The 20,313-nt window shown below is 38.8% G+C and overlaps 1 protein-coding gene across 6 annotated transcripts in view; it reads left to right on the forward strand.

Moving 5' to 3' along the window:
* Positions 1-20,313, forward strand: part of Tdrd3 (tudor domain containing 3) — a 157,170-nt gene that overhangs the window by 46,905 nt on the left and 89,952 nt on the right. For 5 of the 6 annotated variants that reach the window (XM_027394022.2, XM_027394021.2, XM_027394023.2 and 2 more), the window contains exons 3-5: positions 791-856; positions 13,564-13,724; positions 19,895-20,036. In XM_027394022.2, coding sequence (XP_027249823.1) covers positions 791-856; positions 13,564-13,724; positions 19,895-20,036 — 369 coding nt within the window. The remainder of the gene's footprint in view (positions 1-790; positions 857-13,563; positions 13,725-19,894; positions 20,037-20,313) is intronic. The other variant, XM_035453402.1, reaches the window with a different exon arrangement.

Below are 20,313 nucleotides of genomic sequence, written 5' to 3' on the forward strand. Positions count from 1 at the left end.
AAAAATTAAGTGCAGTCTTAATTTATTGAGTACTATTAGTGTTTAGTAAGTTTAAAAACAGTTTATTATTTCTCTTGAGATCTATACTCTATAGAAAGACCTTCCAGATTATCTTAGGTTTTTACTTCTGAAGAGGATACAGTTCTTAAAAGCCCTGCTTTTTATATGGACTGTATAGTCTTCCAATAGCAGAGATGCTGTAACCTTAGTGACCGGTCTGTTTGCGTTTTGTATGCAACAGTTTGCTGAGTTACACGTATTTCTGCTTTTCATAGTTAGCTGTTAATTCACCATTTTCCTTCTGCTAAGGTGCTGCTACTTTGCCCTCCCTATGACACGACTCTCTGTTGTTTCCTTTGCTTTGCTGTATAATGAATGTCAGAGCTGCTGGAGTAATTGGTTCTCATGTCTTTGGATATTGAGATTTTATAGGATTTAGTTGTTAAAGCATATACTGTGTTTATTGTAGTCCAAAGCTGTCATTTGAGTTTTGTATTATGGCATTAATTTTCAGTAAGATCATAATGGATGTAATTTGTTGGGGATTTTAATAGAGAAGAGTGACTAAGACAAAAAGAGTGTCAAAGAAATACGGCATCCCTGTCTCTTACTGTTTGCTTTAGTGGTACAGTTAAAACAATGAAAAGATTGGCTAAATGATTCGAAAATTGTGACTGTCTGCACACATTTTATAATTAGTTTAAGATGTTTCCTTAATTTTTGTTCAAAAGACTGAATTCAGAGATACTTTTTGTATAATTCTATTTTAATAATAAAATATTTATTTTAGACAGATTTGAGAACGATTGGCAAGAAGTTCCTTCCCAGTGACATCAACGGTGGAAAGGTAGAAAAGGTAAAGAAGGGTTATTTATCCTCGAGCTCTCCTGACTGCCATCAACAGCTGGGATGTGCCCTGTTACTAGACAGAGGCTGGCTGCTCAGAGTTACAATGTCATTTCGCATACAGAAAATTAGTAAAAGTAAAATTCTGGTGAATTTTAAATGTTAAACACTTCATTCAGAAATTAGAAATGTGGGCATGTAACCTTCTTCCCATTGTTAAAGAGAGGGACAAATCTCCTTGTCCATGTTTGTGTTTTATTTCCTTCATAAACTGTTACTAAGTTACTCAGTATGTTTATGAATAGAAAAGTATAAGATTATGAAGCTGTTAGCAGTTTGGCAAAGATGCATGTCTTGTTGCTGTTGTTATTGTGTGTTTCACATAGAGCTGTTCACATTAGGGATTTATTTAGTGGTCTTATTTTTGAAAATTCGGGAATATCCTTTAAAGATAATCAGGTATGGACGATATTTCCTGTGCATTTCTGTTTAGTTTCGGTTTTGAATTTGAACATATATATATATATATATATATATATATATATATCTAGTAAAGAATTTGAAATTGCTATTGGTCATTTCTTGATTGTCTAATTTCTTAGCTGTTAGAGTCCATAATATTGTCTTGATACTCCTTCAGAGGGAGTGGAAAGGGTGTCATTACTTCCCTCCAGATAGTTCTTTGTGGATTTGTCATTGCCACACCTTTTTGTTAGTTTATCTGGGAGCTTTTGCTTATTGTTAGTTTCAGTTGTTGTTTTCTGCTTTCTAATGTATTTTCAGAGTCCTCTCCAGTTTGTTTACATTTCACTTTTGGTTACAAAAATAGTTGTTCTCAGATTTCTGTGTTCCTTGGTCCCCAAACTTTCCTTGCCCCTACCTGAGTTTCTAGTTCTATAGCATAAAGATGGAACCTGGTAATTGCATTTTGGCCCTTTTAAGGGGATGTTGGCCTTGCTGTCCCAGAAACATCTTTAGGAAACTCCCAAATTAAAACTGCAGATTGGGCGGCAAAAGCGGCCAGCTCTGCTGATTACTGTAATTTTACTGTAATTACACAAGAGTGCATGCCCATCTGTATACCAGCTTTATTGAGAAAATGAGAGCTGCCCTGGTAGTGGTGGCATATTGCCTTTAATCCCAGCACTTGGGAGGCAGGCAGATCTGAGTTCGAGGTCAGAGCAAGTTCCAGGATAGAGAAACCCTGTCTCAAAAAAACAAAAACAAAACAAAAATGGAGTTTACTGTATGTAATACTGCTTTTCCCTTGTCTTTGTCTTAAGACTGAGAGCCTGCACTGCCTAGATCTCACCAGTAGATGGAGACATTCTTTGTCCAGGCCACTTTCTCAGCACAGTTTTGCTTGTAAAACTATGAGCAGTATTTTGTAAAAGTTTCCTTTGAGGCAGTTGATAACAATTAACAAAACTTTGTAACCTGGAATTTTCTGTGATACATGTTATCACCTAAAACATGCTTAAATGTGATTCCAATTCATACATAGAATGGATAGATAAAAGGTTCCCCTTTCATATGAAATAGAAATTGCTCGATCATTCTTTTTCTGTTCTTTCTTACTGATTATATTTTCCCCTTTAGTAGCTGCTGCTGACCAGATATAATTCCTCTCACAGCAGGAATGAAAATGCTTTCAAAACAGTTTTAATAGAAAATTTAAAAGCTGATACACAGATTGTGCTCATTTTGTTGGACACTAACTAGAACCCCACACTATATTTGAATACAGCTATAATTAGGGTAAATATTCAAGGGATATGTATTTGATAAAGATTGATGCAACACACTATACTTTATTTGTACTTTCATTAAAAAGATTTACTACCTAGCATTTCATCCTGTTAATAGTTTCTGATTGTTAATGAAGATATGACTTTAGAATCACCTACCATTAATTTGTATATGTTACAGTTTTACTTTAAAATAAGCTTTATCTTAGTCTGAAAATATGCTATAGGGCAATATTAGTAAGTATGCTATTTTAATTATTAATCTGCCCATCTTTTACTTTGCTTTTTATCATGTAAATTGTACTTAAATATGATGCTAATTTATATATAGAATGAATAGACAAAATAATCCCTTTCAAATGAAATAGAAATTGCTAGATCATTTTAAAATTTTCTCTCATATATTACATCCCAACCTCAGTTTTCCCTCCCTTCTCTCCTTATAACTGCTCCCCTGCACATCCTGTCTTCCCCCAGGTCCACTATCCCTGTTTCCTTTTAGAAAGGGCAGACCTCCCAGGTACACAAGGCATATAAAGTTACATTAAGACTAGGCAGTCTGGAGACCATGAGCTCTCCCTTGTTCAGGTCAGCTATTTCTGTGGGTTTCACCAGCCTGGTCTTGACCCCTTTGCTCATTACTCTTCCCTCTCTGCAACTGGGTTCCAGAGTTCAGCTCAGTGTTTAGCTGTGGGTGTCTGTTTCTGCTTCCATCAGCTACTGGATGAAGGCTCGCAAGCAGAGGGTGGAGGCTCTCTAGATTATTAAATTTTGTGGGTTTTGGCAAGTTATTTAATCTTTCTAGAGGTTAATATTCCTGACATTAAAATATTATTTCCTTATGCTGTTATAGAGTTGAGTGATATTGCACATGAAGTATTGGACGTAAAACAGTGCACATGGTGACTTTGACATATTGTGAGCCATTCAGGATGCTGTGTTTGTCTCAGAATCTAAAAGTGCATAAATGCTCATTATCTCTGCTTAGTTACTGAGAGCTTCAAGAGAATTCAGTGAAAGAAGTAAGCAAATGGACTCATTTTTTGTCGATTCATGCCTGAACCTCCTTGATCCAGACTAATGTTTGGGATCGGATCAAAGATGGCCTGAAGCCATCAAAGAAGGCCTGACTGATTCTAACAAATTTCAAGCCTGCCTGTGGTAGTCCCATTTCACAGAGAGAAAGCCATTTGAAGACGAGGAGGAGTGGTAACCAACATTTTTGTAGGAATGTCCTCCATCTTCCTTGTGTGGTCTCTTAAAAGCCTTTTCTGTGTCCTTCTGCCCCTTTGGAAGTTACTCACGAGGCAGAGGCTCCTCACAGCATTCTGGAGCTCTTCAGGCGGACAAGTAATTCCCTTGAGGGGTAGATGAGAGGAGTCTAAATTTCATCTCCCAAATGGCCAAAGTCTATGTCATTGCTGTTACAATTAGCAAGACTAAGATACCACTATGTTCCTGATTTGGGAATTTCAGATTAGAAGGAGAATAGAGAGCTAGTAGATTTGTGATCAAGTAAGAAAGATGGTGGTAGGTCTGTAGTTAGATGATGCTTAACCTGACTACTCTGAGCATACATTCTCATTCCAAGATGTCTTGGACCTTCAGAAAGACATTGTCATCTTGAAATTGCAGCTTAAGTTTTAGCTAACATTGCTATTATCACTGATTAATTTTGGAGTAAACAGAATGGCAAAAGTGAAATTAACTTTATCAGTAATGAATATAGCATTTTCCCCTGAGAGTTTTTTCCCTTTCATTATCCCTGTGGCATTGTTTTGAAATTTCCATGCATTCCGGACAGTGTGTGAGCATGACTTAATAGATTTCAAGCAGGTTTGACAAGGGGACAAGGAGGACAGGGGTTTTCCTCCAGGGTCCCAGTCCAGGCTCCATGGCAGTTTTTCTTTTTCCTGCTTAGGCCCTAAGTGTTGGAGGCTGAGAGAGAGAGAGAGAGAGAGAGAGAGAGAGAGAGAGAGAGAGAGAGAGAGAGAGAGAGAGAGTGTGTGTGTGTGTGTGTGTTATGATATATCTCACACAGCTTCTTTTTTGAGCTTATTTATGGAAGATTTTGTGTTTCTTAGATATTTTGAAGTCTTGGGACAGGTAGTAGTGCACAAACTGGAGACTGTGGGAAATAGCCATAATGTAAATGCAGCATAATTATTTAGTGTTTTTCTCCGTTTAATTTTAAAATTTTGTTATTTTCATAGCTGTTTAAAACAAGGTAGGAATGGTAATTGTAAGACAGCTCAGTTTCCAAGCTCCATGTCCAGTCCAGTTACTTGAGGACTTTACACTCTGCTTAAGAAAACTAACAGGAAGAGTGTTGGGTGTGTGACACTCTCCTGGAGAGAGGGGACATAAATGTCTGTTCACTACAGATAGGGAACCAACAAGCAGCTGAAGCAGCGATTATACCAAATGTCCAGTTTGGCGAGCAAAGGAGTTTATCAGAGTTGCTAAGGGAGGTATCAGAAAGGGGTACCTCTGCAGGAGCAGGTGTTGACTGAAGGCAGCTGCACCACAGAAATCTCCACCCAAACCTGGGTAAGGATGCTGTCTGTGCCTCAGCAGGTTGGGGAATCTGCTCCAGAGCAGTGAAGACTCATGAAGCATCCCCCGCCCCCATTGCCCCATCCCCCCAGAGTTTACTGTCTCCATAGCTTTGGGGAGGGGTCTCATCAATCTTAAATTTCATCTCTGAAGGGCTTGTAAAGTGGTTTACTCTTGAGTCTCCTGAGTCTTCCTTCAGGATGGAGTGTTTCAATCGGAGGAAATTGCTATGCAACAGTTAGGTTCTGGAGTTATTTCTTTTTAAATTGTAAGTCCTCCTACTGACAGTTGCATATGACTTTTTAAAATGCTAAACTGATTTAAGGCTTCAGTTTTGCAAGCTGAAGTCACTGGCTCAGAGCCTCAGCAATACCAGCCTCAACCACAAGATGGCAGCCTTGCCTTAAAATTTAGCTTAGAGGGTGAATGATTTTTTAAGAAGAAAAAAAACTGGGAAAAGATTCAAGTTTTAATCCAAAGTTGTTTTTCTATCTACTTTGTTAATTTAGTCTGCAGTAAATGATACTTTATTAGTGTCCCATTTAGTGAATGGGCTATTAAGATTAAACATGCACTTATATTTTTCAGAAAAATGAATAGAATTAGAAATTTGTGTTTTGTTTACTAAGGTTTAATAATAAAAATTCTTATTATTTAGATCTCTGTCCTGCTAAGTGTGTCTTAAACAGATAAATTCTGAAAACTCGACAACAACCAAGCTTTCAAAAGTATATTCTGTCAGGAGCACACAGTAAGCAGTGAGGTGGAGACCGTGGATGCTCCTGGGGGAAGTGCTCCCCTCCTGTGCCATTTCCCTAACTACTCTAAGCACACAGGGGCAGTTTGTTTGCTGTGCTGTTGCTTTGATTTATAACTGTTGCTTCTGTTCTTCAGGAATCTCAAGTTTGGGGAACTATTGGAGGCATTTTGTAAGGGCTCTAAGATTCCGAGAGGATAGGCGCCTTACAGTCTTACAGTAAATACACCACCACAGTTTTAATCCACACTCTCCTTGCATTATTATTATCATCGCCACCACTGTGGTCTTCACTTATGGTCGTGTTGTATGTGCACAGCAGTTAAAATGTGTAGGAATGCAGATTCCAGACGTCTTCACTCACTGCTGTGGTTTCCTTAGTCCCCCCTGATGCTTTTGGTCTTACCTCCTCCATCTTTGGAACATCGTCTTGTTTAGAGCTTGGTTTTAGTAAAACCTTTTTTCCCTCTCCTTTTGGTGATTTGTTTGAGAATCTCCTTGGACTAATGTTAAATGATCAGTCTTTATTATCTGCACAGTTTTTGGAAAAACACTAAAGCAGAAATTACCACTGTGAATTCAGCTTTTGTTGCTGCAGCACCGGAGTGTCCTCCAGCTGTAGGCAAATTGATGTTTAGTCTGTAGTTTCTAACTCAAGTGTACCTTCTCTTCTAATCTTCTGACCTCTTTTGAGTACAGCTCATTGTTTAAAGAGTAATGGTCTCATTGCTCTGTGTACTTGAGTCTGCATGTTATGTTAGCTGTGGAATGCACAATAGAAAACAAACTTGCTTGGGTGAGACAGCTCCATGTCTGCATTCTGTCTCTGCATCAGGGTCACTGATGACCTCTGGCAAAGTATTTCTTAACCTGTGCCTTCAGGTTTATTTACAGTAGGATATGTGAATGATCCTCATGTACCATGTAATTTCACACATGAATTTAGCAATGTCTGTAAAGCTCCAGCCTTGTCACCTGGCATATTAGTTACATGTTAAATAGATTACAGCATAGTACAGGAAAATAATTTTTTGTTTAGTTTATTCTTTTCATTTTTTGAGATAGGTTTGCCAAGTAAACCAGAATAGTTTGGAACTTGCCGTGTAGCTCAGGGTGCACCAGAATTTGTGATCCTCTGGGCCTTAGGCTTCCAGTTGCTAGGATCACAGGTGTGCACTACTGCTTTCCCTTCAGTGGTATCTGTCTTATTTGTTTTATGTGTGGGAGTGTCTTACCTGCATGTATGTCTATGCACCACGTGTGTGCCTGGTGCCTGCCCATAGAGACCAGAGAAGGACAGTGGATCCTTTGGATGGAAGTTACAGATAGTTGGTTGTTGGCTGTTTGCCCCTCACTGTGTGGGTGCTAGGAATAAAATCCAGGTTGTCTGGAAGAGCAGTCAGTGCTTGTAACTGTGGAACTCCAGAAATACTATATTTTATTCAAACAGGTAAAAAATTACTAAATTTATTCATTTACTGAGAGAGAGAGAGAGAGAGAGAGAGAGAGAGAGAGAAAGACAGAGAGAGACAGAGACAGAGAGAGAGAAAGACAGAGAGAGAGAAAGACAGAGAGAAAATGAATGAATGAATGAATGAATGAATGAATGAATGAATGAATGAATGAATATGTGTATCCCTTGGTGAATGTGTGGCAGCCAGAGGGCACCTTTTGGGAGTTGGTTCTCTCCTTCCACCATGTGGGCCCTGGGACTTGATGCTTGATGGCGAGCGCTTTTTCTCACCACATTATCTCACTGACCCTATAGCAGTTTTGAGTGTACACTTGTGCAAAGTGAAAGAGACAAAACAGATTTTATGTTGGAAGTACATACAAGAGGGAGAGCCATTGGAACTCAAGTACAGGAGACTTGTGTTCATCTCTAGACTGTTGACTTTTAGAGATAGGATTTGTAATTATGGACTAGTGAGCGGTCTCCATAGTGGAGGCATATTTGAAACCTTAGACTACATTGTATATGGGCTGGAGCAGTGCTTAACAGTTAACACTTCTTGCTGCTTTTACAGAGCACTGGCGTTTGGTTCCCAGTATTCATGCCAGGTGATTTACAACCATCTCTAACTGTAGCTCACCAGATCTGATGCCCTCTTTTGTCCTCTGTGAGCACCTGCTTATGTCTGCACATGCATGTAGACAGACATGAGTACACATGAATAAAAATATATCTTTGCAAAAACTCCTTATAGTATACAATGCTCTCTACACACACATTCCTGCTATAAGATTTTTAAATATATGTATATTGTAACAATACACCATATTTAATATTATTTCTATTTGAAAACAATATGCTCTTTTTATAATATCAATTATAGGAAATGGGGCCTAATCAAACTTTTGACTGGAAATTATACACGGAAGATATGTATGTATTTGGTATTTGTGATTACTAGAACTTAAATTCTCTCACTGAGTTTGGGGATTTTTTTTTTTTTTTATCAAGATAGGTGTTTAGAGAAGGGAGAGAGTAAACAAAGGCCGTGCGTGTCTTTTCCTTGGTGTGCAGCCACATCATGTCTGGTGTCTTAGGTTATCGTAGTGTAGAGGAATCATGTAGTGGCAACAGAACATCAAGAAGACTGACTTGCTGAGGTGGCGGCTGCAGCATTGCGGGGCTGAGTGTCCTGAGTGAGTGAGGTTATTTGTCCAAAGCACAGAACAAGCTTGTAGATGCCAGCTGAGAGCATCTCTTCTTGGCACAGTGTAGCAGTGTTCAGTTGGTTAGTGATATTGGCAAGGAGAACTGTCAAATGGTGCATACTGTGGCTTTTCCATTATTCTCCCTCTTAGAATTGATTTTGCTAACACTTGTGGCATGCAGCCGGCTCTGTGATTTGGCTTTGGGCCTATTCATACTGTGCAGGTTGTAGATTTAGCTTTTCAATTCTGAAATTTCACTGACCAAACCAATATATTAATTTTAAGACAAATTATTTAAAATATTGATACATATATGTATGTGTATGCATGATGTATGTACATATAGGTATGCTTTGAAGCTTAATGTTAAAGTTGGTGCCTGGGAAGCCTCTTCTGATGCAAACACTAGCATATTGGAATGATTCCTCTCAGATGTTTGGGTCCTCACCTCTTCCAAACTAGAAACAATTGCTAGAAATCTTTAGTTTGTTCATTGATTACATATGCAATTACAGTAAATATGAGTCAATTCCTTTCATGGCTGTTTAGTTTATTATTGTTTTTATCAGTTTTGAAAATGAATATTACTTCTAAGAACAAGCATATATAAGAGATGAACTCAGGAACTGAATTAGTGTATGATAGAGTTAAGCCAGTGTTCATGTTCATAAGATGAGGCTGAATTATTTTTACAAAGACCTGCATCGTTTATATTGCTTTCACTAGAGTATACAAAGTCTATTTGAAAAGTGCCTTTATGACACTTGAAATTACCATTTTTCCTAAACTTATGGTTGTAAAATACAATATTTTTCCTTAGGTTATTATTTTTCTTCCAATAAATTATGGAACCAAGTTATTAAATCTTTTAAAGTGTGCTAGAAGTTTTTACTGAAGCTGCAGATCAGCTCAAAGACAGTTGACATCTTTATAGGATATGATGTGATGCTACCAATAAAATGCTGGTGAACTGCCCATCTGAAGAGAGTAAAGAGCCTCAGTGGGGAGCACTCACCACTCTCTGTAGTTTAATAAGCCCTGTTAAATTACAGTGTGAAACCACTGAACCTGGAATGAGGAAGAAATACACAGAATAAATTCCTGTGGATTAGCCTGAGATGGCTAGTTTCATCATCTACAGGCACACATGTGAACACATTCTCTCTCTCTCTCTCTCTCTCTCTCTCTCTCTCTCTCTCTCTCTCTCTCTCTCACACACACACACACACACCTTTAAATTTAGGCCCTACATCTGAGAGAAAAATGTGATATTTTTTCTCTGAGTCTGGCTTCCTTTGCTCAACATAAAGATTTCCAGTTGCATTTATTTTTCTGCAAATACCACAATTTTACTTTCTTTCTAGCTGCATGGAATTCCATTGTGTTGTATGCTACATTTTCTTTATCTGTTCGTTTGTTGATGGGTGACTAGGCTGGTTGTATTTCCTACCTATTGTGAACAATGCAGCTGTATACATGTTTGTGCAAGCATCCCTCTGCTGTGCTGATTTAGGACATACACCCAAGAGTAGAATAACAGTGCCATGTGGTAGTTCTATTTTCAGTGTTTTGAGGAAACTCCATACTGATTTCCGTAGTGGTTGCACAAGTTTACATTCCCACAGCATTGGATAAGTAAGTGTTCTTTTCCCTTGCCCTCACCAGCATTTGTTGTATTTGATTTCTAGGTAATAACCATTATAGCTAGGGTGAGATGGAATCTCAAAAGTAGTTTTAATTTGCTTTCCCCTGATGACTAAGTCCATCAGGATACTTAAACATATATTTAGTGAATATTTAAAAATATTTATTGGTCTTTTGTGTTTTTTTTCTGTGTCTAATGGCTAATGATGTTAAACATTTTTTCAAGTATTGATTGGCCATGTGTATTTTTTCCTTTGAGAACTGTCTGTTTAGGTCATTAGCCCATTTGTTTATGATAATTTGGCAGGGGGTAGATTTTGACAATTACATACATTTGTGTGTGTGTGTGTGTGTGTGTGTGTGTGTGTGTGTGTGTGTGTGTGTGTGTTTGTGTATTTATATGTCTGATGTTTAGTTGACAATTTTGGTTATCTCTTCACTCTGGTGATTGTTTCTTTTGTTTTGAAGAAGCTTCCTAACTAATTTCATGCAGTCTAATTGTCAACTCTTGGATTATTTCCGGTGCTATTGGAGTCCTCGTCAGAAAATCCTTGCCTATTCCTGTACAGCGAGTTGTTTCACCCATGTTCTTTTTTTTCCAGCAGTTTTATAATTTATGTTAAGGTCTTTCCATTTTCATTGATTTTGTGCAGCGAGATGGATCTACTTTTATCCTTTTACATGTGGAAAACCAGTTTTCCCATTACTTTTGTTTTAAAGGTTGTCAATTTTCCAGTATATGTCTTGGCAGTTTGTAAAAATAATTAGATATCTGTAGCTGTGTGGTTTTATTTCTGGGTTCTTTATTCTATTCCATTGGTCTATGTCTGTCTTTGTGCCATAACCATGCTTTGTTGTTGCTGTTTTATTTTTACTGTGGCTGTATAATATAATTTGGGATTAAACATTGGAATACCTCTAGTATGTTGTAGAAAGTTTGTCTGTTTATGCATACTTGAGTCCTATATGCCTCTAACTTCTTTGAATAGATTCTTTATGCCATTAGTGTTTATTTCAGCTCTATCTGTTGTGTTCTTAGGTTTGATTTCTTGATCATATCCTAGTTTTATTTTTAGCATCATGGCTATGCTTGCTTATTTATTTATTTATTTATTTATTTATTTATTTATTTATTTCCTTATTTATTTTTCTGACTGATATTTGAATGTAATATTTTGTCAACCTTGTACTCTCCTGGTGAACTTTTTACTTAAAAATATTACTACATTCATGTATTTCTCTCTTCTGTCTCTGTCTCTCTCTGTCTGTCTCTCTCTCTCTCTCTGGCCCTCTTGCATGCTCTCTCGAGGTGTGTGTGTGTGTGTGTGTGTGTGTGTGTGTGTGTGTGTGTGTGTGTGCACATGCAACACGCGTGTACTCGCACGAGTGGCATACAGGTAGAGGCCAGAGAACAACATTCAGGAACCCTTGGATCAAACTCAGCTTCCCAGGCTTGACAGCAAGCTCCTTTCCTTATGATCTATCATCTTTCTATTTCTGTAGTTTTAATTTGATTCATTTTTCATGTCCTGAATTTCTATTTGTTTTTGTTTTTTAAGATCTCAATTTGTTTGGTAAAATTTTCATTTTTGCTGCTGACTTTTTTCTCCCTACATTACTGATTTTTCTTAATCCATTTTGCCAACTTTTCCTACCTGTTACTGATTGCATTTTCTCTTTTCTAGTGTGAATTCATTTACTTGTTTGCATCTTCTTTCAGGTCTTTAGTCATTTTCACCTGGAAACTTAATCTAGCGTTTTACCTCTGTTAGTATCTCTGAGTTCAGTGCTTAAAGAATTGTCATCATTTGAAAGATCTATCCATGTATGTGTGCGTGTGCACGTGTGCGCGTGTGCGTGTGTGTGCCCGCCCGCGGCGCACGTGCGCCTGCCTGCCTGCCTGCCTGCCTGCCTGCCTGCCTGCCTGCCTGCCTGCCTGCCTGCCTGCCTGCCTGCCTGCCTGCCTGCCTTCCTGTATCTTCCTGACCCTCAGCTGCTTTTGTAAGTGGCCTTTGTTGCCTCCTCCAGCAGGGAGGTGGATCACCGTTGTTCTCTGCCTGTCTCTGGGTGCACTGCCCTTTTTACTTTTGCTCTTACCCAGGGTCCTGTCACATCCTTGTCCTTGTGGATTTCTGAAGCTCTTCTTCTTCCTGTTTTCCTTTATTTTAACTCTTTGTTTTACTGCCTGTCTCAGAAGCTCTCTTTAGTCCACCATCTTGCCCAGAAATAGTATTGGCCTTTCATAGCTGAAATTTAGATGAAAGCTTAGGCTAGATACAACTGAATGCATAACATGATTATTTCTGGTCAATGTTGAGTAGTAGATTTTCAGTTTGGAGACTTGCTTGCTTGGGAAATAAAGTATAAATGCTTGCCAACTACTTTTCATTCTTTTCTGAAAACATGTATTAGGTTTTTTTTGGGGGGTGGGGGTGGAGTGTTCGAGACAGGGTTTCTCTGTCGCTTTGGAGGCTTTCGAAGTAGACCAGGCTGCTGTCAAACTCCCTGAGATCCGCCTACCTCTGCCTTCCGAGTGCTGGGATTAAAGGTGTGCACCACTACCGACAGGCTGTATTAATGTTTTTATGCGCAGAAATATATACTTGAAAAACTTTGCTTTTAAAATAACCTTTCTTCCTAAACTATGATGCTAATTAAATTATCACGTCTATTAAATTTATTTTTCCTACATGTAAGCAAATTTACCTGTTTTTCTCCAGTGTTGCTATCAGCATTTTATTATATAAACTTTTAGCTTTGTAGCTAGTTAGGTCATTAACTTATTTTTTACTTTGATTAAAAGCTGGCAAGGAAGAACATTTCTTCTCTTCCTGCCAACACATCGTATAGCATTGGATTTAGTATCATTTTAAAGGGGAAGGGTAGACATAAGTATAGCACACTCCTTGAACTTTATGTGTCTTACACTTTGGAGCTTTGCATTCTTTACACCAGAAGAAGGGGCCTTAAAGCTGGTGTGTTTGAACAGGAAGCATTCCTTTGAGTTCCTTAAAGTAATGTCAAGTTGTTTGTCTGCTGAGTTCCTGTTTATGTGAGAGGGGAGGAAGCAGGGTCTGTGTGAACTATTTAGAGCACATCAGATTAAAAGCATGATGTAATACACCTTTTATTAAAAACAGAGCTGTTTGCTTAGTGCTTTCATGCCTGGGAACTATCTGAAAGTGGATTTAAGAAATTGTTCTTCTGCAGGACTCTGAATTAATAAAATAATTTCAGTTCTGATTTTAATTGAAGTCATAATAAATCACCATTAAAGAAGAGAAAAAAAATGGTGTAATTGAAAATATCAAAATGACTAAGAAGTGACCTTTGTTCCTTTGTGTTTGACAGCTTGAAGGTCCGTGTGTTTTACAAATTCAGAAAGTCCGAAATATTGCTGCACCAAAGGATAACGAGGAATCACAGGCTGCACCAAGGATGCTTCGTTTACAGATGACTGATGGGCATACAAGCTGTATGGCAGTAGAGTTCAATTATATTTCAAAACTAAGGTGATTTATATAACATGTTAAACAGAATTTGAAGGTGCCTTTCAAACCTCATTTCGATGTAAGAACGTGAATAGGGAGGATTGGAGTTTTAAATGAATGCTGTACTTTTTCACAAGAAATTCCTGGGAGATTCCTGTCTGTTGTGTCTATCTAGAAGACGGCTAGGGATAAAGTTAGTCACTCTTTTCTGTGTTAACTATAAAACAAATTTAAGATATATATACATGATTTTTTTTCTAGAAAATTTTAGGTCATTCATTGTGTAGAATAGAATAGATTTTCTTTAAAATATGTTTTTTAACCAGGATAAATTAGCAGCTACCTTGTATGTATTAGTGTATTTTTATACGATTTAAGATTCTAGCCAAGTTTGTAGGCTAATGTACTTTCTAAGGATATAATTAAAGCTAAGGAGGTTTGTGATTAGGTGGAAGTCACACCTCTCTCCCTCTCCCCAGACCCTGCCCCTCAGAAAGTCTGTGAAAAGATTCCCCTTCCCTAGAGATTCTCAGAACCACTACCACAGGGTATTTAACTGCCCCCAAGAAAGCAGACACATGGATTTTTGTTCTCCTCCGTTTCTCCTCTCGGTGGGGGCTGGAAAATCGTCTGGGAGCCTTGTATCCATTAAACGTGGACATTTTCTTATTTGGTTTAATTTGGTCTGATTTGGATTGCTACATCACCGGAGAGCTTATCGGGGTGCAGAAACTTCAGTTTGTGGTTCCCTACTTCCTAAAAGAGAATTCTTTAAGGGACAACCTTCCAAAGTTTTATTTCGTTTAAAAATGTTTTTATTAAATCTTTGAGCTTTTAATATAATGTATTTTAATCTTTTTCACCCCTCTCTCAACTCCTCCCTAATCCACCTCCACTCCCTACCCATCAACCTTCTTCTTCTTCTTCCTTTTTTTTTTTTTTTTTTTGAACATCCATGTAGTCCAGTATATGCTGCCCATATACGTTGGGTTTGGAACCATCCACTCCATCTTGGTTGACATACCAGGGGCCACACACTTAAACTCTCCTCCCAGCAGCAGTCATCAACTGCCAGTAGATCCTCAACCACTGGTGGGAATTCGTACCCATCTCCCCTCTCCATGCTGGGATTCCTTCCTTCCTTTGTTCCTTCCTTCTTTCATTCCTTCCTTCCTTCTTTCCTTCTTTCCTTCTTTCCTTCCTTCCTTCCTTCCTTCCTTCCTTCCTTCCTTCCTTCCTTCCTTCCTTCCTTCCTCCCCTCCTTCCCTCCTTCCCTCCCTCCCTCCTCCCTCCCTCCCTCCCTTCCTCCCTCCCTTCCATCTACCTGGTCTCACTTGAGCTTCTGTGAGTCTTGGGCATGTTGTCACAACCTCTGTGACTTCATATGTGTCACTGTGCTTTGAAAACACTGTATTTTGAAAACACTATTTTGTTGTAGTCATCCACTACCCGTGGCCCTTAGAAATTTTCCAACTCCCTTTTTTAGGTGATTCTTGAGGCTTGAAGGAGGAGGGGTGCTATCAGTGTCATATGTAGGGATGAGTACCTCACAGTCTTTTGTTCTTCCACCTGTCCAGTTATGAATCTCTTCATTGCCATCTACTGCAAGAAGCTTCTCCGATGAGGCTTGAGAGATGCACTAATTGATGATAAGTCATCAGGAGTATTTAAGACTGTCATTTCATGAAATAGTAGTGGGTTTTACCATAGTAACTATGAGCTGTCTAGCCCAAGGTTGTTGGTCCTGATAATAGAGTCAGGTTGGGTTCCATCTTGTGGTGTGGGCTTTAAATCAACCTATAAAGTGGTTAGCTACTCACATGATGTTGATGCCATTGTTGGACCAGTGGGCATATTTTGCCAGATTGGTCATTATTGCACATTATTATTATAGAAAGTGGCTACATGGCAGGACAAGACTAATGGTTATCTTTTTCCCTCTGGTGCTGTGCATAGCACCTTATAGCATGCTGAAAGCTAGCCAGCAGGAATTACAGGCATTTAGAGATACAGCAATTAGGATGTAGAAAGATGAGAATGGGTTTCTATCATGGCAATTTGTGAAGGAAGAACTTTTCTTGGACATTTGCAAACTTTTTTATGTTTCTTGAGTCATTGTATATGGTCATGTGTGCTGCTTACATCATGTAAATCCCTAAGGAATTCTTTTTTTTTTTTTGCCCCCTAAACAAGTCTTCACCATACACTGTATTTCATTTCCTTTTTCTGGGGAGACCAGAGATAAAGTTAAATTTTAGTTCCTAGTAGCTGATATGATAACAATATAGGCAGATAAGCATGTAATTATTTCCCTGGAGGCCAGAGAATTACTGAAACTTGGGGAAGATAGGGGTTTGATTTGAAATATGAATAATTTTGAAAGAGGTGAATTGTTCCCACTCTAGTTGGTCTCACATGGTAACCAACTTTATTGAGAACATCAGATAGTTGGCATTCAGAGGGTGTTCTGAGGGTTAGACAAGGTCATATGAGTGTAGGCTGTATACAATCACAAGGACAACTGGTACTTGGCAACATTTTTGGATAACAAAAGTAAACTGATGGATAATCTGAAGTAAACCCACTCCTGGTTGGCGCACCTGGGAGGGGCAGGAAAGCCCACTCCAAGGACATCCCCTGCATTGTTTACCTCACAAACGCTCAGTGGTCTCTACACATAGCTTCATTCATGGTCCTGTCACAACAGTGAAAGGCATGTGTTGGCCAAAGGGAGGGGAGCAGTTTTATGTGGTAGAGCTTAGGTGATTTAAGTAGGTTGAGGTGCTGCATGTAGTTTTCCTTCCGTCTGTTTCTGCCTTTGGTAAAGGAGGGACCTTCTGAGATGATAAATGGATAAATGTTTATCAAAAGTGTTGATTTCTTATACAAGGGCTAGGGGCGGGGGACAGCTTAGCTACCTTGTAATTGCATTGTCTCCCTTTTGAAGAGGAGAATTTCTGTGGAAAAACAGTCTTTTCTCCCTTTCAAATTCAGTCCAGGCCCTTCCCAGGGCTCAAGAGTGCCACTGAAGGCTGACTCGTATGGAATGAACATTTTCTGCTTTTGCTACTGTAACATTTCTCTGCCCAATGCCATCTGCTATTCCTTTTCTATTGAATTTCATTATGGTTTAACAACTAGAGATTTTTATATGCTTATTCACTCATTATTGAAGCAGCCTGTGTTTCTTTGCTATCACAAAATGACAGAATGCAAAACTGTTCTTTCATGGGGATAATTTAGAAGAGGTTTTTTGTTTTGTTTTGTTTTGTTTTTTCCCCCTTCCAAGACAGGGTTTCTCTGTATAGCTTTGGAGCCTATCCTGGCAATCGCTCTGGTGACCAGGCTGGCCTCGAACTCACAGAGATCCGCCTGCCTCTGCCTCCCGAGTGCTGGGATTAAAGGCATGCGCCACCAAAGCCCGGCAATTTAGAAGAGTTTTCATGTTTGGCTAGTGGTTGCTGTAGAAGGAAGGTGAACCAACCTAGATAGCATAAACCACATGTAGGGCTGAGCTGGCCGACTCAGTGGGTGTGTATTTCTCCAGGCACTTCCAGTCTTCTACCTCCTATATAGTCCTCCGAGGTCTCAGATTTTGCTTGTAATTACAATGAAGAAAGGGTAAAGATGTATCGGGGTGCCAAAGAACTAGCCATTAGACCAAAGTGTGCTCTCTAAATAAGAGTTAATTATACTGAAGTTGGAAGACCCCCAGAAGCTCAGGCCTCCATGATCTCAGCCTAGGACCGAGGTCGCCCCTATCACCAGGCAGAGTCGAAAGCTTGATGCAAACTGCATGAGGCTTTATTATAGTTGTTTAACAAGCTAACCCCATGTTAGCTCGGGTCTTTCATCCACCCACCATGGCGGATGGCTAGGAAAGATAGCTGGAAGCGTCTGCATAGAGATCCTATAGGGCAGCGTAAGGGGAGTGTCTAGGTGTACGCACAGGCTCAGGATTGGTGTGCCTCCAGGCTTGGAGGGTTTGCTCTGTGTTGATTGGTCAACTGGTTGTTATGGTCCATATGCTCTCCCAGGGTGGTTGCTATGCTCTACGCATCATTGCTGTGCACTTGTCAGTAAAGCACACCCAGAGCTGTAAAGCATAGTGCCACCAGCTAACTTCTGATTGGTTCCTTGTCACGAGGTAGGCATCTGACCTCCTAGTGACCAAGGCAAGGTCAGACAAACATGTGTTCGGCTATTATGGCTGCCGAAATGGGGAGCTGGTCCCTTCATTGTCAATGAAGTAAAAAGTATAATATAATTTTAGTTCTAATTTTAATTTTGTTGCAATAAAATTATAATTTAATCTAGTGGGATTCCACCAGTGGTTTTGTGACATTTTAAGTGCATTCTCAAATTATTTGACAGTTAAGGAAGTTTGGGGAGGGTGTTGCCATTTAACACAAGTTAATCATCTGCTTCTGTATTTTCTGTTGTCTTTCATATTTATCTTTTTTATTGTTTCGTTTCTGCTAGTCCCTATATTAATAATTTCATGTGCTGGTATATTCTTACTCATTTCTGTTTTTACTAATTTGTAAGAAATTCTTAACTAAACATTCTTTTCAAAAAAACACATAGATCAGTAGTATAATTAATGCTTTCTTTGGCCATAAAAGGGCATCAATCTATAGTTCATGGTGCCCTTCTCTTTGATCCATTCAGAAATGAAGAAATGATGATTTGCAGAGTTATTGAATCTGGGTTTGCTGATTACTTGGAATTGGCAAAAACTTACTGGTATAATTGCGTTGCTCCTAGTTACTACTGATCTTGAAGATGGGATATTGTTCTCAGTGACTACACTTCTGACACAGAACTCCATAAGGTTGAGATTAGGCAAGGTTGTTTGTGACTAGTTGTTCTGCCAATTTGAATTGTGACTAGGAATGTTAAACTTGTGAGCCTCAGAATAATTTTAGTGTCTTTATTGAGAAAGAATTGATAATATGCAATGATATGAATATTAGGCATATCTGACTCACTGAAGAGTATGCAATCTGTCTTACTCTGTTTGGGTTCTTTGAAGCTTGAGAAGTAGGCATACTCCTCTTTTCACTAATGATTTTTATTAGCTATTCTTTAAAAGGCTGTGGTATTAACACTCACTGATTTGATGTTGCATATATCAGCATGTGATGAATTTCACAAGCCTTTAAGATGTGAATAACGATGCCATTGTTTTCTAATTCATCCCAAGTGTTTCACTGAAGACTATTTTAGGAGTCCTATTTGGAGGGTTTTCTCCCTTGCTGGATGTGGGAGGAGATGGACTGTGATTAATATCTATGCTTTTACTGTAGAACAGACCTGTGTGATGATGTGGATTTCATCCTGTGTTTCCTTTAACAAAGGTGATGGGAAGATAAACATCTTGTCTCTATTTTTTGTGCAAGGGTTTGTGTTGCAGTGTTTATCCAACTATGATTAACACTGGCCTTTTGTAGAAAAGTCTTGTTACAGTTATTGCTTATATATTTTCAATTCAGTGTGTTTGTAAAATTTATGTAAAGTTATTGCTTGAATCATTCTCATGTTTTATCTTTAATTAGATGTCTAACAAAAAGGGTTTTTTAATAAATTACTATAATTCATATAGGTGTTAAATTTCTTTGTTTATTACTGGATAGATTATTTTCCTATATTAAAATTTAATTTAATAATTATATATATTTGCCATGTATAGCAAAAGTTACAAAAAGAAAGGGAGATATGGTAGAGCTGAGAAGTACTTTCCTGGTTGGAGAGATGTTTCTGTGGTTAAATGCACTTGGTCCTTTTTCAGTTCAGTTTTGGGTTCAATTCCCAGCACTCACATAGTGGCTCACAACCATCTGCAACTCCAGTTGCAGGGGCCATAACTCCATATATTCAGGCAAAGCACCCAGACACATAAAATAAAAATAAAATCTTTAAGAAATGAAAAGCACTTTGGTTTTATTTACCACAGCTTTGTGAGGTGTGAGTGTTCTTGTCCACATTTGTTTTAACTTGTGGGCACTGAGGCTCATTTTGTTTTATACTTCATCGTCATCTATCATGATCTATTTCTACTTTATAGCTAGTCCTGAAACCTAGTTTAGGTGGCAGTGCATTTTGATTAAGTCATAAGACTCACTTTGACGTTTGTGGAGGAGCTTCAATGCAGCTTTAACTCCCCACTCCTTTGGTTTTCTTTGTATCAGTCTGAACACACCACCTGGCACGAAACTGAGACTCTCGGGCGTCGTGGACGTAAAGAACGGATTCCTGCTCTTGAGTGACTCCAACACCACAGTTCTTGGTGGTGAAGTGGAGCACCTGATTGACAAATGGGAGTTACAGAGAGTAAGTATAGTGTGCGGTGAGAGTGGCGTCGACTCGTGCAATGGCAGGGTTCCTGACTTCTCAAGAGCAGCTTGTCCCATAATGAGTGGTGGCATTAGTCTTTTGTCAGAGTTATGAAGGTAGAACATGATCTCAGAGAAACTATCTGCTGTGCTTTAAACACAGTCTGCCTGGAAAGCAGGTGAAAGCTCTCAGTACTTGTTACATTTTTTTTTTCATGCGTTAAATGTTCTTACAGTGTCTTGGCAAGTTTGAAACTTGTCAGTTAAGAGAAGGA

This window comes from Cricetulus griseus (genome assembly GCF_003668045.3).
Source record: "Cricetulus griseus strain 17A/GY chromosome 1 unlocalized genomic scaffold, alternate assembly CriGri-PICRH-1.0 chr1_1, whole genome shotgun sequence".
NCBI classification, from domain to species: Eukaryota; Metazoa; Chordata; class Mammalia; order Rodentia; family Cricetidae; genus Cricetulus; species Cricetulus griseus.